Source organism: Trichomycterus rosablanca, chromosome 2 (genome assembly GCF_030014385.1).
Source record: "Trichomycterus rosablanca isolate fTriRos1 chromosome 2, fTriRos1.hap1, whole genome shotgun sequence".
In the NCBI taxonomy this organism is placed as follows: Eukaryota; Metazoa; Chordata; class Actinopteri; order Siluriformes; family Trichomycteridae; genus Trichomycterus; species Trichomycterus rosablanca.
Genome location: NC_085989.1, coordinates 47,445,224 through 47,467,437, shown reverse-complemented (window position 1 = coordinate 47,467,437; position 22,214 = coordinate 47,445,224). Strand labels below are relative to the sequence as shown.

The 22,214-nt window shown below is 40.8% G+C and overlaps 1 protein-coding gene across 1 annotated transcript; it reads left to right on the top strand.

The window, feature by feature from the left end:
- Nucleotides 1-3,944: 3,944 nt before the first annotated feature.
- On the top strand, nucleotides 3,945-18,118 carry LOC134301876 (nucleotide-binding oligomerization domain-containing protein 2-like). The gene is made up of 3 exons (XM_062986793.1): nucleotides 3,945-4,299; nucleotides 5,278-6,787; nucleotides 17,692-18,118. Exons 1-3 carry the CDS (start codon nucleotides 3,945-3,947, stop codon nucleotides 18,116-18,118), a joined length of 2,292 nt encoding a protein of 763 aa, XP_062842863.1.
- The last annotated feature ends 4,096 nt before the right edge of the window (nucleotides 18,119-22,214 follow it).

Here is a 22,214-nt window from a genome sequence, read left to right as displayed (position 1 = left end):
AGAAACCTGAACAGAACCGGTTCAAGAACCATGTTTTTTTTGGTGGAAAAGGGGTGAGAGAGGAAGGAACACATAATCTGGACCAAACTCCCCAACTTGGACAGTGTATATACCAGCCGTTTAAAGAACAAGGCTGGATGCAACACACCCTGGGAACTATCTGTTTTCCCTGTTACCATCTGGAAGGCGGTACAGGGCTATTCGTGCACACATGGACAGACTGAGGAACAGCTTCTTCCCAAGAGCTGTGGCCTCCATCACTCCTCCAAACCCCTCATAGACTGTGAACTTGAACACTGCGTATTTGCACATCTACATACAACCATTTTCTCACTCAAGCATAAAAATCATTTTTTTAATTGAACTGGTATCTCCACAGAGCACAGTCACTTTATATATTCACCCATAATTTATATTATTTTTCTTGAAATCCATACTTACATTGTACTGGTTATTCTGTTTAATGGTTCACCCTGTGTAAATATCCATATGTTTATATCCATATGTTTATGTAAATACTTTTTCCTCTTCTTTTTATCTTTTGGAGAGTGTCAAATTACATTGTATAATGACAAATAAAGGTTTTTCTTCTTCTGTTGTAATTATTTATCTATTACTAAACGTTTTAAGATAGGGAGTGAAGTGAGCCTCAGGTGTTTAGAATTCAGGTGATAATGAGAATTATGGGTGAGCAGACAAGGGTGAGGCTTGTCAAGATACCTGTCGGGAACTGATGTCATTATAGAAAACACCCTCCTAGAAGTTGCTTCTGAAATGAAAGAAAGGGCACCTGTCTGCCTTCCTTGAGGTCTGGGTGCCTGTCTGTCAGGGCAATGGCAGTGAAATTCTACCTAAAGAACGGGGTTGACATCTCTTTTAATCCACCAAGTATTGGAGATGCCCTTTTTTAGGTACCACTGGTCCACTAGGTACCACTGATCTAAGAATGTTTTTTTATTGCAAATGATGAAGTGGGGTGAGAGTTTAAGGTTAAGTTGATTTGTAGGTTCTCAGTAGACTCTCCAGGGGTGGTACTATGCAGTATGGAAAATGCAAATAAAATAAAAATACAGTGTTATTTGCTCAACTTTATTTCATTTATTAATAAACATCCATTCCTGTATTTCAGGCCTGCAACACATTCCAAAAAAGTTAGGGCAGGGGGGCAATTTAGGGCTAGTAATGAGGTGGAAAAAATTAAATACTGATTCCAAGCAGGTGATATCAACAGGTGATTGTAATCATGAACAAAGATGATCAGATGATCTCCAGTTTGTCAACAAATTTGTGAGAATTATTAAAATGTTTAAAAACATGAACCTCAAAGAAAGATTAGAATGGATTTGCATATTCCTCCCTCTACAGTGCATAATATCATTAAATGAGTCAAGGAATCCGGAGGAATTTCAATGCGTAACCTGTACAATATCTCAGAAATAAATGGAAATGTGCCAAATTTATATCATAAGGATTTTTTAATTGGAGGTCCAAAGTAATATAACCAAGAACATTGTTTTTCAGCGTACATGTTGTAATTTCAAAGTAAGAAACGGCATGGGCAGTAATAAAGGCACCCCTCCTTAATATTTGTTTGCACACCCTTTTGCAGTGATGACAGCGTCCAAACGTTTCTTGTAGCCATCTATAAGCTTCTTGCACTTCTCAGCTGGTATTTTCTCCCACTCTTCCTTTGCAGTTTGTTCGAGCTCTTGAATGTTTGCAGGGTTCTTTTCGCCAATGGCAGATTTCAGCTCACCCCACAGATTTTCAATGGGATTGAGATCAGGACTCATTGCTGGCCATTTTAAAACAGTCCATTTTTTCCTTTTTAACCATTCCTACGTGCTTTTGGATGTGTGCTTTGGGTCTTTGTCTTGCTGGAGGACCCATGATCTTCGACTCAAACCAAGTTTTCTTACACTGGGTAGGACATTTCACTCTAAAATCTCTTGGTAATTCTCTGATTTCATGATTCCTGTGATACGGTCAAGGCCTCCAGTACCAGATGCAACAAAGCAACCCCACAGCATTATGGATCCTCCACCATTCTTAACTGTAGGTAGGGTGTTCTTTTCCTTATACACTTCATTGCGCCGTCTGTAAACAAACTGTTGGTGTGCATTGCCAAAAAACTCTATTTTTGTTTCATCTGTCCACAGAACTTTTTCCATTGTGGTTTGTCCAGGTACTCTTTGGCAAAGATGCGTTGTTCCTTTATATGTCTTTTCTTCAGAAATGGTTTCTTCCTTGGCCTTCACCCATAAAGCTCTGCTTGGTTTAGTGTGCGGCATATGGTACTTGTTGAAACCATGACCCCAGACTGTTCCAGGTTGGCCTTCAGGTCTTTGGATGTTTGACATGGTGTTTTTTCCACCATTCGCACCAACCTTCGAAGACATCTCTCATCAGTTTTCCTCTTCCTTCCACGTCCAGGGAGGTTCTTGACAGTTCAAGCTTGGCAAACTTCTTAATAACATTGCACACTATTGAAACAGGGATACCAAGGTCTTTGGAGATGGCCTTATACCCTTTGGAGGTCTTGTGTTTGCTAAAAAATAGCACTGATGCCCTCAGTCAGCTCCTTTGTCTTTACCATTGTGACATAGGAACAGGGAATAACATGTGGCTTTTTAAAACACTGAAGTCATCATTCATTGCGTAATTCATGTCATTTGGGCACTGACAATTTATCACAGGTGATTCTTTTTTGTAATTTAGCACAGGTAAGTCAAAATGTGTTTCCATACTAATTTACTGTAAAGGGTGCCAATACCAGTGCCACAGCAAGCTTTAGGTTTTTCTGTTTTTTTTCCCCCCCATTGTTTTTTGTTTTAAATGTTGTTTATCATTTGCTCTCTTGTATCAAACACGAAAAAAGCTGTTACACTTGATTATTTTTTTCCAGGAGATATTCCACATTATGTACTTAAACTTCATGGGTGCCAATAATGGTGAGCATGGATGCCTCTAATGGTGGACACATAATATAATAATGGTAGCAAAGCGTGGCTTGGCTGAAGCACATTCTATAATTGTCAACATAAGTGACAAAATAAACGAATACATTGTTTATAACACAAAAAATAAACCCACCTGCAACGAGTTCAGCAACCACATAAAATCAGCATGGAATGGTCAGCTAGTCAGCCTAAACAAAACAGGCGAATCAGTAACTGTGCACGTCTGACTTGAACAGTTACACCTTAATATAAGAGTATATCTAAGATTATTTAGGGAGCTTTGATATTTGATCACTCAGACAACACTGCATCAAGAACCGCCACTCAACAATAGCTAATATAACCACATGGGTGAGGATTACTAAACCTTTGTCAGGCACCACAATACACAAATGCACAAATGCCACTTAAACCTTTACTGTGCAAAAAAAGAAGCCTTATGTTAACCACGTTCAGAAGCAGCATCGACTTCTCTGAGCGTGGAGGAATCTAGGATGGACCATCACACAGTGGAAACGTGTATTGTGGTCAGATGAATTAGCTTTCCAGGTCTTTTTTGGAAAAAAAAATGGACGCTGTGTACCCGCTGAAAGACTTATCTAGTTCACCTGAACCAATAAAGTACTGGCCCTATTTAATACAAATTAAATAATGATTTACATGCCGTGAGGCTGAAGTAAAAGGTTGACATTTCATTTTCAGCATACGCTTTTATCCAAAGCGACTTACACAATGAGCAATCGAGGGTTAAGGGCCTTGCTCAGAGACCCAACAGTGGCAACTTGGTGGTGGCGGGGCTTGAACCGGCAACCTTCTGTTTACTAGTCCAGTACCTTAACCACTGAGCTATCACTGTCCTATCACTGCCATACATTGATCAGTATGTGCAGTTTTCAATATTATAATTTAGTAAAGGTAATGTTTTTATTATTATTGTTACAGACCTGAGGTGGCTTCGAACCCTGATGAATTACCTTCACTAAAATGGCTTCTTCAAACCAGTCTGCCAAAGAATATGTTCAAAATGCCCGAATACACCTGGTTGGACATCTGTACAACCTGCCTCTTATTGTTGAAAAACTTCACCAGCAGGGTGTTGTCAATGCTAATGAAGTTAGCGAAATTGAGGAAGAACCCGAAAAGTATAACAAAACAAGGAACATACTGGACTCGGTCTTGAAAAAAGGTGAGAAGGCCTGCTATCAGTTTCTCAAAATACTGGATCTCGAGAGGAAATCTGTCTTACCAAAGATAGACCCCGTTAGCCAGGCATTTGATTTCCACACCTGGATCAACTTGTTCTCATTTAGAGATGAACCTGATGGTGATTATGTTCAAGGTAAGGATGCTTCCTCTACAAGTCAACAAAATGTAGTTAGCTATGTAGGAATTGCCATCTATAAAATTTTGTTGCTAAATAATTTTACCAGTTAAATTTCTAGAATAAATAAACAAAACAATATTTTACAAATTGAACTTAAGTAAAAATCATAGATAATTTCAACAGGCTATAGATTATTAATTTTGCTTATCTTAAACCTCACTATCAAACAGTAAGCTCAAGTTTTCTACAGGGAAACATGACAACATATCACAAAATTCCAGGAAAATAAATGTGAATCTTTCTTATTGAAACAAATAGTGTAAACATTGCAAGGTCAGTGTTTGTGATTCCAAAACCTAAAGGAGACTAAGCAAAATGGGATTTATGAGAGGGTAGCAGAGATCAGAGGTCGTTGAGGGTAGAATCAGATCCAGCTACAAGTCCAGAGAGAAAGCAGGTTACCATCAGAAGAGTTGACAAGTGTTTAGGAGAGAAATAGAAGCACTTACACCTGTAACAAATTAATGTCCAGCAAAGCAGGGGACTGTTAGTTACCAACAAGTCAGTCATCTTAGCATCTTGGCAATGGAGAAAAACATGATTTTGGTAACAAGCCTCAATGCTTCACTCTACAGCAGCTGGACAATGTTATACTTACAGAGACGCTGAGGTGAGAAAATAAGTTAAATATATATTTTATTAGAGTAATATAATGATGAATATCATAATGATATAATTATGTATGCACTGTCTATTTATTGAAGTTTGCTTTGTATAATACAGAAAGCAATTTTTTAACACCACTAGATGTAATACATTGAAATTCACTTACTAATAATGCTTTATTGTTTATAATTTTAGGACCATTTTCATGTCATCAGCTGCAGACATTTTTAAAGACAAGACCAAAATCCTACCAACAGCAGTGGAAAGAGAACTTAAGTACCTTTGGAATAAAAGGTGTCCAAGGAAATTTCGAATATATTCCTCTAGTTTTGGACACAGACACAGAGAAGAATAATTTACTTAATAAACTCAAACTCAAAAGTAAGAAATCAAAGAAACCACGTTCAAAAAAGATGAGGGCCTACATTCCTAAAGACACAGACAGAAAGTCACCAGAAGATTTGCTTAACAGCAAAGAGAAAAACATCCTACTAGTAGGAAAACCTGGAATTGGGAAGACAACCGTTCTTCAACAAATGCTGTTTCACTGGGCAGAAGGACGTGATGGACAGCTTGACTTTCTGTTTTATTTGGATGAAAACACACTGTCGAGTACATCAACCACTGCAAGCTTGGAGAATCTTCTGCTTGGCTCATTCCTAATGTCTAATCCAAAACTACGAGACAATGTTGAAGAAATTTCTGACTATCTTCAAGAATATTCTGAAAAAGTCACCCTGATTGTTGATGGAATCAAAGACTTCAATGAGAATTCAATTTTAAAAAGGATCATGAATCATGACCTTCTGCCTGATGCAAAGATTGTTGCAACGTGCAGGCCAGAAGCGGAGGACGATTTCTCCGACTGGCCCACATGCAAAGTATATGTGCAAGGTTTCAGTGAAGAGTCCATTTATGATTTCTTTAAACAAATGCCAGATCATAATCCTGACTTGTTCAACAATGTGGTGAACAATCCTGCACTATTCAGTCTCTGTCACGTCCCAATGTATGCTTTCATGGTGGTGGCTTGTTTTTCACACTATGCAGCTGAAGGAGTGAACAAACAATGTACAGTTAGTGAGCTGTACCTGAGAATCTTTCGTCACTGTGTACAGAAACACGGACATAAGAAGCTGAGACAGTTGAATAGATACATTACTGACTGCAGAGACGTGCTCTTACTTTTGGCAGAAAGTGCTTTCAGTGCAACCAAAGGAAAAACTATTAACTTTGAGTTTGATTATGATGAGGATAGTATTGCTAGTATCTTTATCAGGTCTTTGTCTGATGGATCACCAGCAGTTTCCAGAACATTCTGTGCATTTCTTCATAACACCATGCAGGAATTCTTCTCTGCTTTGTGGCTTCTGAAAAAATCTCAAGAACTTGATCATGTTCTCCAGCTGTGTCAGACTGAAGAATATAAACACATAAAACAAGTGATTTCTTTCCTCTGTGGGCTTCAATCAGAAACCAGTATCCCTCTTCTGAAGTGTCTCTTGCCAACAAACAGGGGGAGAGAAACATTTCATGGTTTTTTTGAGAAGTTCCTGAACACTTTCCTTCCTGATGGATCAGATGGAGAAAACACTGATATTGCCTTTATATGTCAGTGTCTGTTTGAACTTCAGTCACCTGAAGCGTGCTGCTCATTTCTGGAGAGAACAGACTATTATCTAGATTTGAGCAATGAACATCTTGACCCTTATATATGTTGTGCAGTGTCTTTTGTAATCAGCCAATCGAGCAACAGACGAGTGCAGCTTGACTTGGAGAACAGTGTTGTGTCTTTCACAGGTCTGAAGACACTTTTTGAACATTCCAGAGAATTAAGGTAATAATTTTAAATTTGAAGCTTGTCACATTTACCACATTATAATTGAGTATTTACAGTTTTTTCATTCATCAGAAACTGGTCGACTACCCTCTGTCAGCTGTGGACAGCCTCTCTGAAATGTGAGGAGATGAGTTATTTGATCAATTTATTGATATTGTTTGAAAATGAGATTCATCTCCCAGTTATCAGTCAGACGTCTGTACTTCAACAAACTGGAAACATCATAAGTCAAGGCACAGAGAGAAAAAATCTTAAAATACATCTTCATCTGCGCTGTGATAAAGATTCTCAACAGCAGACAGATGTTTTCTGCAAAGCTGTTTTCATGTGGCTTCCACATATCAGCAGTATAGAGTAAGTAAACTCAGATTTTCTCTAGTTACAACATTAATGTTTCTGGACATGCTGCTAAAAACAAAAACTACATATCAATAATGGTGTATTTCAATCTCTAATTTAGGTGGATAATTCTGAATATCTAGGTTACCCAGCAAAAAGAAAACAAATTCTCATAATTTGAAGATATTTAAGTTTTGGTCATTATAAGAACACTAAAGATTGTACACAAAGTACAGCAGTATTAGTTTGTGTGTATACAGTTTCCTTGATTTTTTTTATTTAATATTACAACATTTCTGTTTTTTGCTAGTTTTATCCCTAAGCCAGGAGAATCTTCTGATGAATGTGAGAAGAGATGTAGATCATTTAAACTGGATTTGTGTCTGCAAGCAGCTCTACACCAAACAGAACCCATCCAGACCACAGTGGAAAAAATATTTCCACATCTAGATAATTGTGAGAAATGTGATTACCTGCTGGATCTGTACACACATATGAAGCAGTATGAGAATAAAACAGGCAGAAAAATCCTTCAAGCTTTGCTGCCAGTTTACCAGTCAGTTCCTGCAGTCTGGCACATAAACCTCTCAGAGAGAAAAGCCTCAGTCCTCCTAGAAGTGCTGAAACTCCAACCAGAGAAGAAACCAGTGGTGCTGAGAGGCTGTTCCAATGAACAGAGTGAAGTGAGGAGTTTCCATCAGTGTTTGCCCTACATCTCACACCTGATTATTTTTGGGTAAGGTTTATATTAGGGCTGTCACGCGATTAACATTTTTTTATTGAGATTAATCGCGACTAAAGAACCAAATTAATCGCAATTAATTGCAAACTAATAACTAAGCAAAATTTTAATTTGTATTTTTATAAATTTTTATTGCAAGAACATGTTTACCAATAAAAACATTCATTAAATTATAATAAAATTATTACATCTAAATTATTTTTTTTTAACAAAGTCTGCCAATGCCTATATAGAGTTGTTAACAGCTACCCGTCTTTTAGCCAGTTATTTAAAATGAGTCACATTATCACATTATCTGGCAAAAGTGAGGATCTTTTCCTGTTCGTAACCCTGCCACTGAAAACTCATAATATGAACTATTTGTAGATGCAACACCAGTGGCGTAACTAGGAGCTCATGGGGGGCTCAACAAATTGCATATGCTGATAGCTGATCAGAATGAATTCAATGTACTCACTCAGAAGTTACACTTCAAGTCCAAATTTCTGCCGCTGGTATTTTTAATGCACAGTTTTAGTTATTTGAATTTTACTTAACGAAAATATTGTAATATAATAATAACGACCTGGCGAGTGCAGCCAATGGGGGGGCAGTGAGGTGAGTGGTTGAGTTCATGTCGTGGAGGAACCCCCGCCATGGGCCCCAGTGCACCTTAATTTTTTTAATCGCGATTAAAATTTTAACACGTTAATCGCATTAATTAATGCGATTAACGTGTTAAAATTTTAATCGCGATAAAAAAATTAAGGTGCACTGGTGGACAGCCCTAGTTTATATGTTTGTATATACAATGTACTTGTGATCAGATGTTGATCTGCTTTTATATGAACATGCAGCCTGTATTATGTTCTGTATTAAAATCAAATTCACAGCTGCAAAATACATTATATTATTTTAACATGCTTCATTAATCCATTATTTATTAATTTTTTTATTTCTATATTTTTTTATTGTTAGTTTCCTACTCATTAACAGGACAAGGATAAACAGCTTTACTTATTACTGCATCTTTTCAGTTTTTGGTGAATTTGACAATCGCAGCGTCAGTCTCAGTGTGCGCCTACAAAACATTTTCAAGCTGTACAGAGAAAATTTGCATGTGTATCTTAGAAAATGGCCAATGAATTTACGTTTAAGACAGATGTTCCTAATGAAGAGCTCTGTGATTGTATTATCATTACTAAATGATGTATTTAAGTCCCTAATGTGGATCAGTAATCTTGAAGAAGCTAAAAAAACCCAGAAAAGGATTAAAAAGATCTTAAAGCTTTAGCATAATTTGTGTTCATTAAAGTAACTCAGCATGTTAGATTGTACACATAATTCAGCAGTGTGTGATCAGAATAAGCATTCTAAAAACTGGATTAGATTAAAGTTTCTGCATGTGTGTGTGTGTTTCTGGTTTTCTAATTTAATTTTACAACATTTCTGTTTGTTTTTAGTTTTATCCCTAAGCCAGAAGAATCTTCTGATGAATGTGAGAAGAGATGTAGATCATTTAAGCTGGATTTATGTCTGCAAGCAGCTCTATACCAAACAGAACCCATCCAGACCTCAGTGGAGAAAATCTTTCCACATTTAAAACATTATGAGAAATGTGATTTCCTGCTGGATCTACATGTACATATGAAGCAGCATGAGAGTAAAACAGGTACAAAAATCCTTCAAGCTTTGCTGCCAGTTTACCAGTCAGCTCCTGCAGTCTGGCACATAAACCTCTCAGAGAGAAAAGCCTCAGTCCTCCTAGAAGTGCTGAAACTCCAACCAGAGAAGAAACCAGTGCTGCTGATAGGCTGTTCCAATGAACAGAGTGAAGTGAGGAGTTTCCATCAGTGTTTGCCCTACATCTCACACCTGATGATTTTTGGGTAAGGTTTATATGTTTGTAGATACAAAATGTATATGTGATTAGATGCTGATCTGCTTTTATATGAACATACAGCCTGATGTTCTGTATTAAAATTAAATTCACTGCTGCAAAATACATTTTATTATATTAATTGTAATGGTGCTCGCCCAGTGGTGGATTCGAACACCAAACCCCTGCATACCACACAGGTGTCTTTAACTGGGTGAGCTACCAGACCAATTAGGTATAGCATCCAAGTCCTTAGTAGTCTGATAGTAGACTAGACAATTTAACTAAAAAGCCAAAAGACTCTCTGAGTGGGACCCAGAATACGAACCCAGGTCATCACAAATGCTCTACCACTCAGCCACGCAGGATCTCTAGAAACTGAGTTGACTCAGGGGATAAACAACCAATAAGCTGTTACAAACTGTCACAAAAGAAAAATACTAAAAACACCTGTTTTGGGAAAATGTTTGAGTGGAAAAAAACTAACAACAAAGGACTGCCAGGGAAAACACGGGCCACCTTAAGATTTACTAGAAATAGAAGAAATTAAAACTAAAGACTTCCCTAACAGAAAAGTAGAACTACAATAAATAAACTGAAAGAATGAAGAAACTAATATTTTAATATTTACTAAGTAATATACAGTGTATCACAAAAGTGAGTACACCCCTCACATTTCTGCAGATATTTAAGTATATCTTTTCATGGGACAAAACTGACAAAATGACACTTTGACACAATGAAAAGTAGTCTGTGTGCAGCTTATATAACAGTGTAAATTTATTCTTCCCTCAAAATAACTCAATATACAGCCATTAATGTCTAAACCACCGGCAACAAAAGTGAGTACACCCCTAAGAGACTACACCCCTAAATGTCCAAATTGAGCACTGCTTGTCATTTTCCCTCCAAAATGTCATGTGACTCGTTGGTGTTACTAGGTCTCAGGTGTGCATAGGGAGCAGGTGTGTTCAATTTAGTAGTACAGCTCTCACATTCTCTCATACTGGTCACTGAAAGTTCCAACATGGCACCTCATGGCAAAGAACTCTCTGAGGATCTTAAAAGATGAATTGTTGCGCTACATGAAGATGGCCAAGGCTACAAGAAGATTGCCAACACCCTGAAACTGAGCTGCAGCACAGTGGCCAAGATCATCCAGCGTTTTAAAAGAGCAGGGTCCACTCAGAACAGACCTCGCGTTGGTCGTCCAAAGAAGCTGAGTGCACGTGCTCAGCGTCACATCCAACTGCTGTCTTTGAAAGATAGGCGCAGGAGTGCTGTCAGCATTGCTGCAGAGATTGAAAAGGTGGGGGGTCAGCCTGTCAGTGCTCAGACCATACGCCGCACACTACATCAAATTGGTCTGCATGGCTGTCACCCCAGAAGGAAGCCTCTTCTGAAGCCTCTACACAAGAAAGCCCACAAACAGTTTGCTGAAGACATGTCAACAAAGGACATGGATTACTGGAACCATGTCCTATGGTCTGATGAGACCAAGATTAATTTGTTTGGTTCAGATGGTCTCAAGCATGTGTGGCGGCAATCAGGTGAGGAGTACAAAGATAAGCGTGTCATGCCTACAGTCAAGCATGGTGGTGGGAATGCCATGGTCTGGGGCTGCATGAGTGCAGCAGGTGTTGGGGAGTTACATTTCATTGAGGGACACATGAACTCCAATATGTACTGTGAAATACTGAAGCAGAGCATGATCCCCTCCCTCCGGAAACTGGGTCGCAGGGCAGTGTTCCAGCATGATAATGACCCCAAACACACCTCTAAGATGACCACTGCTTTATTGAAGAGGCTGAGGGTAAAGGTGATGGACTGGCCAAGCATGTCTCCAGACCTAAACCCAATAGAACATCTTTGGGGCATCCTCAAGCGGAAGGTGGAGGAGCGCAAAGTCTCGAATATCCGCCAGCTCCGTGATGTCGTCATGGAGGAGTGGAAAAGCATTCCAGTGGCAACCTGTGAAGCTCTAGTAAACTCCATGCCCAGGAGAGTTAAGGCAGTTCTGGGAAATAATGGTGGCCACACAAAATATTGACACTTCAGGAACTTTCACTAAGGGGTGTACTCACTTTTGTTGCCGGTGGTTTAGACATTAATGGCTGTATATTGATTTATTTTGAGGGAAGAATAAATTTACACTGTTATATAAGCTGCAAACAGACTACTTTTCATTGTGTCAAAGTGTCATTTTGTCAGTGTTGTCCCATGAAAAGATATACTTAAATATCTGCAGAAATGTGAGGGGTGTACTCACTTTTGTGATACACTGTATATATATATATATAGTTAGTGATTGCCGGCTTGCTGCCTAGCCCAAAGACCACCCCTTACAGGACCCCCCTCGAGGAATGGTCCCTGACGTTCCCAACCCTGCAGCACGATCACGCCAGAGGAAGGCCCGGATGAGCTCGGTCTCCAGAATGTGACGAGCTGGGGCCCACGAGCACTCTTCTGGACCATAAACCTCCCAATTCACCAGATACTGGGTACTGCCCTGAACACGGCGGACATCAAGGAGGTGCCAGACCGTGTGGGGTGCTGGTGAGGCAGGAGCACTGGTGGAGCAGAGTACGGGCTTGAGGCGGGAGACATGGAAAGTGGGGTTGACGTGCATGGAGGGTGGCAGGGCTAAACGGTAAGAAACCGGGTTCACCTTATAGAGCACTTTGAATGGGCCTATAAAACGTGAAGCCAGCTTATGAGAGGTGACCTGAAGTGATAAGTCTTTGGCTGAGAGCCATACCCGCTGGCTCGAACGGAAGGAGGGTGCTGGTCTGCGCTTTCGAGCTGCATCCCATTTTTGCATTCTTACTGCTTTTCTGAGGGCTATTTTGGCTCTGTTCCAGGTCCTACAACACCGCTGTATAAATTGTCTTCCTAGCCGATGGTAGCTTTTATAGTGTGCTTAAAATGACTCGCTTTAAAGAAGCGGTCAATGACCACCAATATCCAGGTCTTCCCCTTAGATGGGGCAGGTCTGTGATAAAGTCAAGGGAGACGTGAGACCATGGGTGTGATGGGATAGGCAAGGGGTGTAGGAGCCCTGCTGGCTTGGTTCTGGGGTCCTTGTTCTGGGCACAAATCGCACATGCGGTTACCAAGGGCTGCGTGTCACGATCCATGTGGGGCCACCAAAACCGCCACTGTATAAATTTCAGCATGCGGGTGACCCCTGGGTGTGCTGCAAAAGACGAGGTGTGTTCCCACTGAAAGACTGTCTTCCTGACTGTGGAGGGGACATACAGTCTGCCCGGGGGTCCCTCACCAGAGTCAGACTCTGTCTGTTGGGCCTGCTGTATGGCCTCCTCCAGGCCCCAGCAAATAGGCGGGCCTTGGGGATCACAGCCTCGGGTGTCTGCATATGTGAGGGGGGTTCCCACTGGCTAGAGAGAGAATCTGGTTTAGTATACTTAGTACCCAACTGGTAAGACAGGACAAAATCAAACCTGGCAAAGAACAGCGCCCACCTGGCCTGACGGGGGTTCAAGCGCTTCGCCTGCTGGAGGTATGTAAGGTTTTTATGGTCTGTCCAGACTAGGAACGGTTGGTTAGCTCCCTCTAGCCAGTGTCTCCACTCCTCAAGTGCCAATTTGATAGCTAGCAGTTCTCGATCATGCACGTCCCAATTCCGTTCAGTGGGAGTGAGGCAATGCGAGATGAAGATGCAGGGGTGTAGCTTCTTGGTCAGGCCTGAGCACTGGGACAGCTCTGCGCCCACACCAACTTTGGATGCATTGACCTCGACCACGAACGGAAGACTCGCTTGGGGAAGCTGGAGAACGGAGGCTGTGGTCAGATGCCGCTTAAGCTCCTCAAATGCTCCCTGGGCCTCCATGGTCCACAGGAATTGCCCAGGGGTTTTATGAGTAAGGGCCGTCAAAGGTGTGGCCACCGAACTTAAGTTCTTCACAAATCTTCTAAGAAAGTTTGCAAAGCCCAGGAAGCGTTGGACTAATTTCAACAATGTTGGGTGGGCCCAGTCCACCACAGTCCAAATCTTGGCCGGGTCCATGCTCAAGTGGTTGTGAGAAACCACGAAACCCCAAAAAAAGACAGACGTAAAACGTAAAACTGTAACTTCTCCAGCTTTACATACAAGTGATTCTCCATCAGCAGTTGGAGAACTCATCTAACATGAGCTACGTGTTTATCCATTGTCCTGCTGTAGATCAGGATGTCATTGAGATAGACAAACATGTAGCGGTCAAGGGCCTCCCTCGGGACCTCATTTATGAGCCGTTTATCACTCATCACCCTCCCGGATACGCACTGCGCAGGTCCTACTTAGTAAAGACGGATGCCTGTTGCAGTGCCTCAAAGGCTGAGGTCATGAGGGACAAAGGGTCCTTGACTGTGATTTTATTCAAACCCCGGTATCAATGCAGGGACAAAGGCCCCCATCCTTCTTGCCGACGTGGATGTGGATGGCCATATGAATCATATAGCCAGGGCCTCCTGGATATTGTATTATATACATTATTTAGCAGTGTGTGATCAGAATTCTTAAACCTGGATTAAAGATTCTACATGTGTGCAGCTTCCTTGTGTGTATGTGTGTGTTTCTGATTTTCTAATTTAATATTACAACATTTCTGTTTGTTTCTAGTTTTGTCCCTAAGCCAGGAGAAACTTATAATGAATGTGAGAAGAGATGTAGATCATTTAAACTGGATTTGTGTCTGCAAGCAGCTCTACACCAAACAGAACCCATTCAGACCGCAGTAGAGAAAATCTTTCCAGATTTAAAATATTATAAGAATTGTGAATTCCTGCTGGATCTGTACTCACATATGACACCGAATGATACAGAAAAAAAAAGTAGAATCCTTCATGCACTGCTGCCAGTTTACCAGTCAGCTCCTGCAATCTGGTCCATAAACCTCTCAGAGAGAAAAGCCTCAGTCCTCCTAGAAGTGCTGAAACTCCAACCAGAGAAGAAACCAGTGGAGCTGAGAGGATGGTCAGATGAAGAGAGTGAAGTGTGGAGTTTCAGTCAATGTTTGCTTTACATCTCACATCTGAGGTAAATCTAAGGATGTAGGTACAGGTGTATTTATGATTAGATGTACAGTAACTCCATACTTATACTTATAATACTTGTTTTATAAGTATTATACTTATAAACAATTTAATTACCACTGAGTCAGTTACTGTGTCAAATAGTAATTAGTGTTTTTAAAGAACAGATTTTACTGATTCATTTCACATGTAAACACTCACCAAACACCTTGGTGAACACCTGTGATGTATGTACATTTACTGGCCATTTTTGAGCTACATCTTCCATATAGATGTACTAGGTATACAATTACTAAACCATTGTAATAATATGTTGCTCTGAAGACTTTGTCAACTCGCTCTATCATTTATCAATATTTATCGATAGAAAGGGACTCCCATAGGACCCCCACTGACCTGATGATGTTTTGGTGATGGATCATTCTAAGCACTGCACAGACCCTTACATGGTAATCTGTGTTGTTCTGGTATGAGTGTAGCAGGTGCAGCAGTGTTGTTGGATTTTTAGAAATATTAGAAACACACAACCTGTTAGTGCTGGTTGTAGGTATACAGTTAAGACAGTAGAGCTATTATCTTATTTTATGCAGAATATGTGTTCCTTCTAGTCTTCCTCTAGTCTCTTTTTTATTAAATTTTCTGATAACAGGATGCTGTTGGCTTTATATTTTAGGTCATAGCATCGCTTTTTGCCCAGCATTGACAATGAGGTGTTTATAAAACCAAACAACACTGCTGTGCCAGCAACACTCATACCAAAATAACACATTATTACGTTAGTATCAGTGCAGTGCTTCGAATGATCCACCACTTTAATAATATGGGGTCAGCTGGTGTCCTATAGGGGTCTCATTTGATTAATAGATGGTGTAAAGAGGGTTAACAAGGTATATGGAGCAAAGCATGCATTGCAGTCAGTAAATTTATAGCCACAAAGTAAATTTACAGGGTAGGTGCAGCTTTCAAAGAATGTACATTCAAGACAGGTGTTCCTATTAACCCCATGGTGGTCTTTAGCCCGTGAACGGGCTTTGAATTTTTATGTTTGTGTTTCTCTGTATACTGTCACACCGTCAAAATATCATTGTTGGTAAACAAGGAACCTTCTGATAGCTTAAAATCTCTAGTTTTTAGCAACGTAAACATTGAGCTTATTTTGTTTATAAGTTCTTTTAAAAACACAAAAGAATTGTAGGTCTGAAAAATTTCTGCCAGAAATACAGCCTTTATATTTTGTAATATTATACTGCGGTACTTACTTTCATACCGACAACATTTATACTAAACAAGCCAGCACAACTTCACCATCACATTTCTGCTGTTTGTTTTACTTCAAATACATCAGCATCCAAAATATTACAGAAAAGTTTTACATCTGATAAACCTCTGCCATCAATGCATAGCATGCAATGCATCAAGCACTCGGTAAACAACACCACCGCGACAAATGTATATCAAACAAAAGCATTAGAGCTAAACCAGCACATACCTGGATCTTCTATCTTCAATCTGAGTCCAAATTTATGTTCATTAGTCCTTCCATTCCAGATAAAATCCACTTTTTGTAAATGTTTACAAACACCGGTGGCCATTTTGAATAGTTGCAAGCATGTTGTATAAGTTTATAAGTCAATAACACGCGAATATCAGATCGTATCATAATGAGAGAGCGCTCACAGTAATCACAAAACCTTCCTCTAACAGATAGCGTTCACTGTTTGGCTGTGAGATTGCGCAATACCTTTACAGCCAATGTAGAGACAGTATCCATCTCACCACCTAATACTTGTTTTTCATTGGAGAAATGCAAAAATATTAGCATATTTTGCTTTTGATTGGAGGACCAGCTTATATCCCGCCCCGCTTTTTGCATTTAGCCTCTCGGATTAGTCTAAACAGCTGTATTTCACCAGCCGTCACCATGGATACACATTACGCACGCTGGTATGTGTGCTTCTGAATCAGTAGAGTGAGTCAAACTTTTCTCTTAGGGCTGATAATACAGTGTGAATCTATTTAAACGACTCAGTTCGTGAAAAGTTCAACCGGCTGCATGTATCTTGTTACAAAAGTAGCGGTTTTTATATGTGTGTGCGCGCTGGGGGAAGGGAGCGCTTACTGGCTCCCTGTGAGAGTTCATCACTCCAAAAAACACTCAAATGTTATAAATAATGACTTTATAAAGTATAAATAATGCATTTTACACATTTTATCTGCAGTATAATCTGTTTATTGTCAGTTAGAAAGCTATGGAAAGCTTTAGAGAGCAGTAAAGTGTGATGCCACTCCAGGTGCAATAACTCAAAATCAGAATGAGTTAGAGGTCTAAAATTTGGGCCTGTGACAGAAAACCCCTTTGGCTACAACTCTATATATGTTCTGTAGATGGTCTGCAGACCTGCAGTCCTACTTATACTCACTGAAACTTTGGCTTTAAAAAAAATGTAAAAAGCGCCTACATTTTGGGGTGTTTTTGTCATCATTTGATCATTGTAACATAACATCATGGCATTTGGCTGTGTTTTTCTGATACTTTAAAGGGTTTTCTATAACACTGAAGTATAATTTTTGTGTTATCTTATAAACTTTCTGAATGAGAAGCCTTAGAAACTAGGTATGTCTTTCAGGCGGAAAATGCACAAAAATAGGCCGGACTAACAAGGGGGTGGGTGCATATTTTATTTTCAAATCAATACTTAATGATAGATTCAAATCCCTAATGTGGGTCTGTAATCTTAAAGAAGCCAAATAATCCTTCAAAAGGTTAAAAAGATCTCAGAGCTTCAACATAATTTGTAGTCAATAAAACAACTGAGCATATTAGATTCTAAAAATAATTCAGTTGTGTAATCAGAATAACAGAAGTTTTTTGTGTGTGTGTGTTTGTTTCTGTTTTTTTAATTTTACAACATTTCTGTTTGTTTCCAGTTTTACCTCTAAGCCAGGAGAATCTTCTGATGAATGTGAGAAGAGATGTAGATCATTTAAACTGGATTTGTGTCTGCAAGCAGCTCTACACCAAACAGAACCCATCCAGACCACAGTGGAGAAAATCTTTCCACATCTAGATAATAATAAAAAGTGTGAATTACTGTTGGATCTGTACTCACATATAAAGCAGTATGAGATTAAAACAGGCAGTAAAATCCTACAAGCTCTGCTGACAGTTTACCAGTCAGTACCTGCAGTCTGGTACATAAACCTCTCAAAGAGAAAAGCCTCAGTCCTCCTAGAAGTGCTGAAACTCCAACCAGAGAAGAAACCAGTGGAGCTGAGAGGATGTTCAGATGAAGAGAGTGAAGTGAGGAGTTTCATTCAATGTTTGCCCTACATCTCACACTTGGTATATAGGTAAGTTTTAACACACACACACACACACACACACACATATATATATACTGTATATACAGTATATATACAGTGTATCACAAAAGTGAGTACACCCCTCACATTTCTGCAAATATTTCATTATATCTTTTCATGGGACAACACTATAGACATGAAACTTGGATATAACTTAGAGTAGTCAGTGTACAGCTTGTATAGCAGTGTAGATTTACTGTCTTCTGAAAATAACTCAACACACAGCCATTAATGTCTAAATAGCTGCAACATAAGTGAGTACACCCCACAGTGAACATGTCCAAATTGTGCCCAAATGTGTCGTTGTCCCTCCCTGGTGTCATGTGTCAAGGTCCCAGGTGTAAATGGGGAGCAGGGCTGTTAAATTTGGTGTTTTGGGTACAATTCTCTCATACTGGCAACTGGATATTCAACATGGCACCTCATGGCAAAGAACTCTCTGAGGATGTGAGAAATAGAATTGTTGCTCTCCACAAAGATGGCCTGGGCTATAAGAAGATTGCTAACACCCTGAAACTGAGCTACAGCATGGTGGCCAAGGTCATACAGTGGTTTTCCAGGACAGGTTCCACTCGGAACAGGCTTCGCCAGGGTCGACCAAAGAAGTCGAGTCCACGTGTTCGGCGTCATATCCAGAGGTTGGCTTTAAAAAATAGACACATGAGTGCTGCCAGCATTGCTGCAGAGGTTGTAGACGTGGGAGGTCAGCCTGTCAGTGCTCAGACCATACGCCACACACTGCATCAACTCGGTCTGCATGGTCGTCATCCCAGAAGGAAGCTGACGCACAAGAAAGCCCGCAAACAGTTTGCTGAAGACAAGCAGTCCAAGAACATGGATTACTGGAATGTCCTGTAGTCTGACGAGACCAAGATAAACTCGTTTGGCTCAGATGGTGTCCAGCATGTGTGGCGGCGCCCTGGTGAGAAGTACCGAGACAACTGTATCTTGCCTACAGTCAAGCATGGTGGTGGTAGCATCATGGTCTTGGGCTGCATGAGTGTTGCTGGCACTGGGGAGCTGCGGTTCATTGAGGGAAACATGAATTCCAACATGTACTGTGACATTCTGAAACAGAGCATGATCCCCTCCCTTCGAAAACTGGGCCTCATGGCAGTTTTCCAACAGGATAACGACCCCAAACACAACCTCCAAGATGACAACTGCCTTGCTGAGGAAGCTGAAGGTAAAGGTGATGGACTAAACCCAATTGAGCACCTGTGGCGCATCCTCAAGTGGAAGGTGGAGGAGTTCAAGGTGTCTAACATCCACCAGCTCCGTGATGTCATCATGGAGGAGTGGAAGAGGATTCCAGTAGCAACCTGTGCAGCTCTGGTGAATTCCATGCCCAGGAGGGTTAAGGCAGTGCTGGATAATAATGGTGGTCACACAAAATATTGATACTTTGGGCACAATTTGGACATGTTCACTGTGGGGTGTACTCACTTATGTTGCAGCTATTTAGACATTAATGGCTGTGTGTTGAGTTATTTTCAGAAGACAGTAAATCTACACTGTTATACAAGCTGTACACTGACTACTCTAAGTTATATCCAAGTTTTATTTCTATAGTGTTGTCCCATGAAAAGATATAATGAAATATCTGCAGAAATGTGAGGGGTGTACTTACTTTTGTGATACACTGTATATATATATACAGTGTATCACAAAAGTGAGTACACCCCTCACATTTCTGCAAATATTTGATTATATCTTTTCATGGGACAACACTATAGAAATAAAACTTGGATATAACTTAGAGTAGTCAGTGTACAACTTGTATAGCAGTGTAGATTTACTGTCTTCTGAAAATAACTCAACACACAGCCATTAATGTCTAAATGGCTGGCAACATAAGTGAGTACACCCCACAGTGAACATGTCCAAATTGTGCCCAAAGTGTCAATATTTTGTGTGACCACCATTATTATCCAGCACTGCCTTAACCCTCCTGGGCATGGAATTCACCAATGCTGCACAGGTTGCTACTGGAATCCTCTTCCACTCCTCCATGATGACATCACGGAGCTGGTGGATGTTAGACACCTTGAACTCCTCCACCTTCCACTTGAGGATGCGCCACAGGTGCTCAATTGGGTTTAGTCCATCACCTTTACCTTCAGCTTCCTCAGCAAGGCAGTTGTCATCTTGGAGGTTGTGTTTGGGGTCGTTATCCTGTTGGAAAACTGCCATGAGGCCCAGTTTTCGAAGGGAGGGGATCATGCTCTGTTTCAGAATGTCACAGTACATGTTGGAATTCATGTTTCCCTCAATGAACTGCAGCTCCCCAGTGCCAGCAACACTCATGCAGCCCAAGACCATGATGCTACCACCACCATGCTTGACTGTAGGCAAGATACAGTTGTCTTGGTACTTCTCACCAGGGCGCCGCCAAACATGCTGGACACCATCTGAGCCAAACAAGTTTATCTTGGTCTCGTCAGACCACAGGGCATTCCAGTAATCCATGTTCTTGGACTGCTTGTCTTCAGCAAACTGTTTGTGGGCTTTCTTGTGCGTCAGCTTCCTTCTGGGATGACGACCATGCAGACCTAGTTGATGCAGTGTGCGGCGTATGGTCTGAGCACTGACAGGCTGACCTCCCACATCTTCAACCTCTGCAGCAATGCTGGCAGCACTCATGTGTCTATTTTTTAAAGCCAACCTCTGGATATGACGCCGAACACGTGGACTCGACTTCTTTGGTCGACCCTGGCGAAGCCTGTTCCGAGTGGAACCTGTCCTGGAAAACCGCTGTATGACCTTGGCCACCATGCTGTAGCTCAGTTTCAGGGTGTTAGCAATCTTCTTATAGCCCAGGCCATCTTTGTGGAGAGCAACAATTCTATTTCTCACATCCTCAGAGAGTTCTTTGCCATGAGGTGCCATGTTGAATATCCAGTGGCCAGTATGAGATAATTGTACCCAAAACACCAAATTTAACAGCCCTGCTCCCCATTTACACCTGGGACCTTGACACATGACACCAGGGAGGGACAACGACACATTTGGGCACAATTTGGACATGTTCACTGTGGGGTGTACTCACTTATGTTGCCAGCTATTTAGACATTAATGGCTGTGTGTTGAGTTATTTTCAGTAGACAGTAAATCTACACTGCTATACAAGCTGTACACTGACTACTCTAAGTTATATCCAAGTTTCATGTCTATAGTGTTGTCCCATGAAAAGATATAATGAAATATTTGCAGAAATGTGAGGGGTGTACTCACTTTTGTGATACACTGTATATATATATACAGTGTATCACAAAGGTGAGTACACCCCTCACATTTCTGCAGATATTAAAGTATATCTTTTCATGGGACAACACTGACAAAATGACACTTTGACACAATGAAAAGTAGTCTGTGTGCAGCTTATATGACAGTGTAAATTTATTCTTCCCTCAAAATAACTCAATATACAGCCATTAATGTCTAAACCACCAGCAACAAAAGTGAGTACACCCCTAAGAGACTACACCCCTAAATGTCCAAATTGAGCACTGCTTGTCATTTTCCCTCCAAAATGTCATGTGACTCGTTAGTGTTACTAGGTCTCAGGTGTGCATAGGGAGCAGGTGTGTTCAATTTAGTAGTACAGCTCTCACACTCTCTCATACTGGTCACTGAAAGTTCCAACATGGCACCTCATGGCAAAGAACTCTCTGAGGATCTTAAAAGACGAATTGTTGCGCTACATGAAGATGGCCAAGGCTACAAGAAGATTGCCAACACCCTGAAACTGAGCTGCAGCACAGTGGCCAAGATCATCCAGCGTTTTAAAAGAGCTGGGTCCACTCAGAACAGACCTCGCGTTGGTCGTCCAAAGAAGCTGAGTGCACGTGCTCAGCGTCACATCCAACTGCTGTCTTTGAAAGATAGGTGCAGGAGTGCTGTCAGCATTGCTGCAGAGATTGAAAAGGTGGGGGGTCAGCCTGTCAGTGCTCAGACCATACGCCGCACACTACATCAAATTGGTCTGCATGGCTGTCACCCCAGAAGGAAGCCTCTTCTGAAGTCTCTACACAAGAAAGCCCGCAAACAGTTTGCTGAAGACATGTCAACAAAGGACATGGATTACT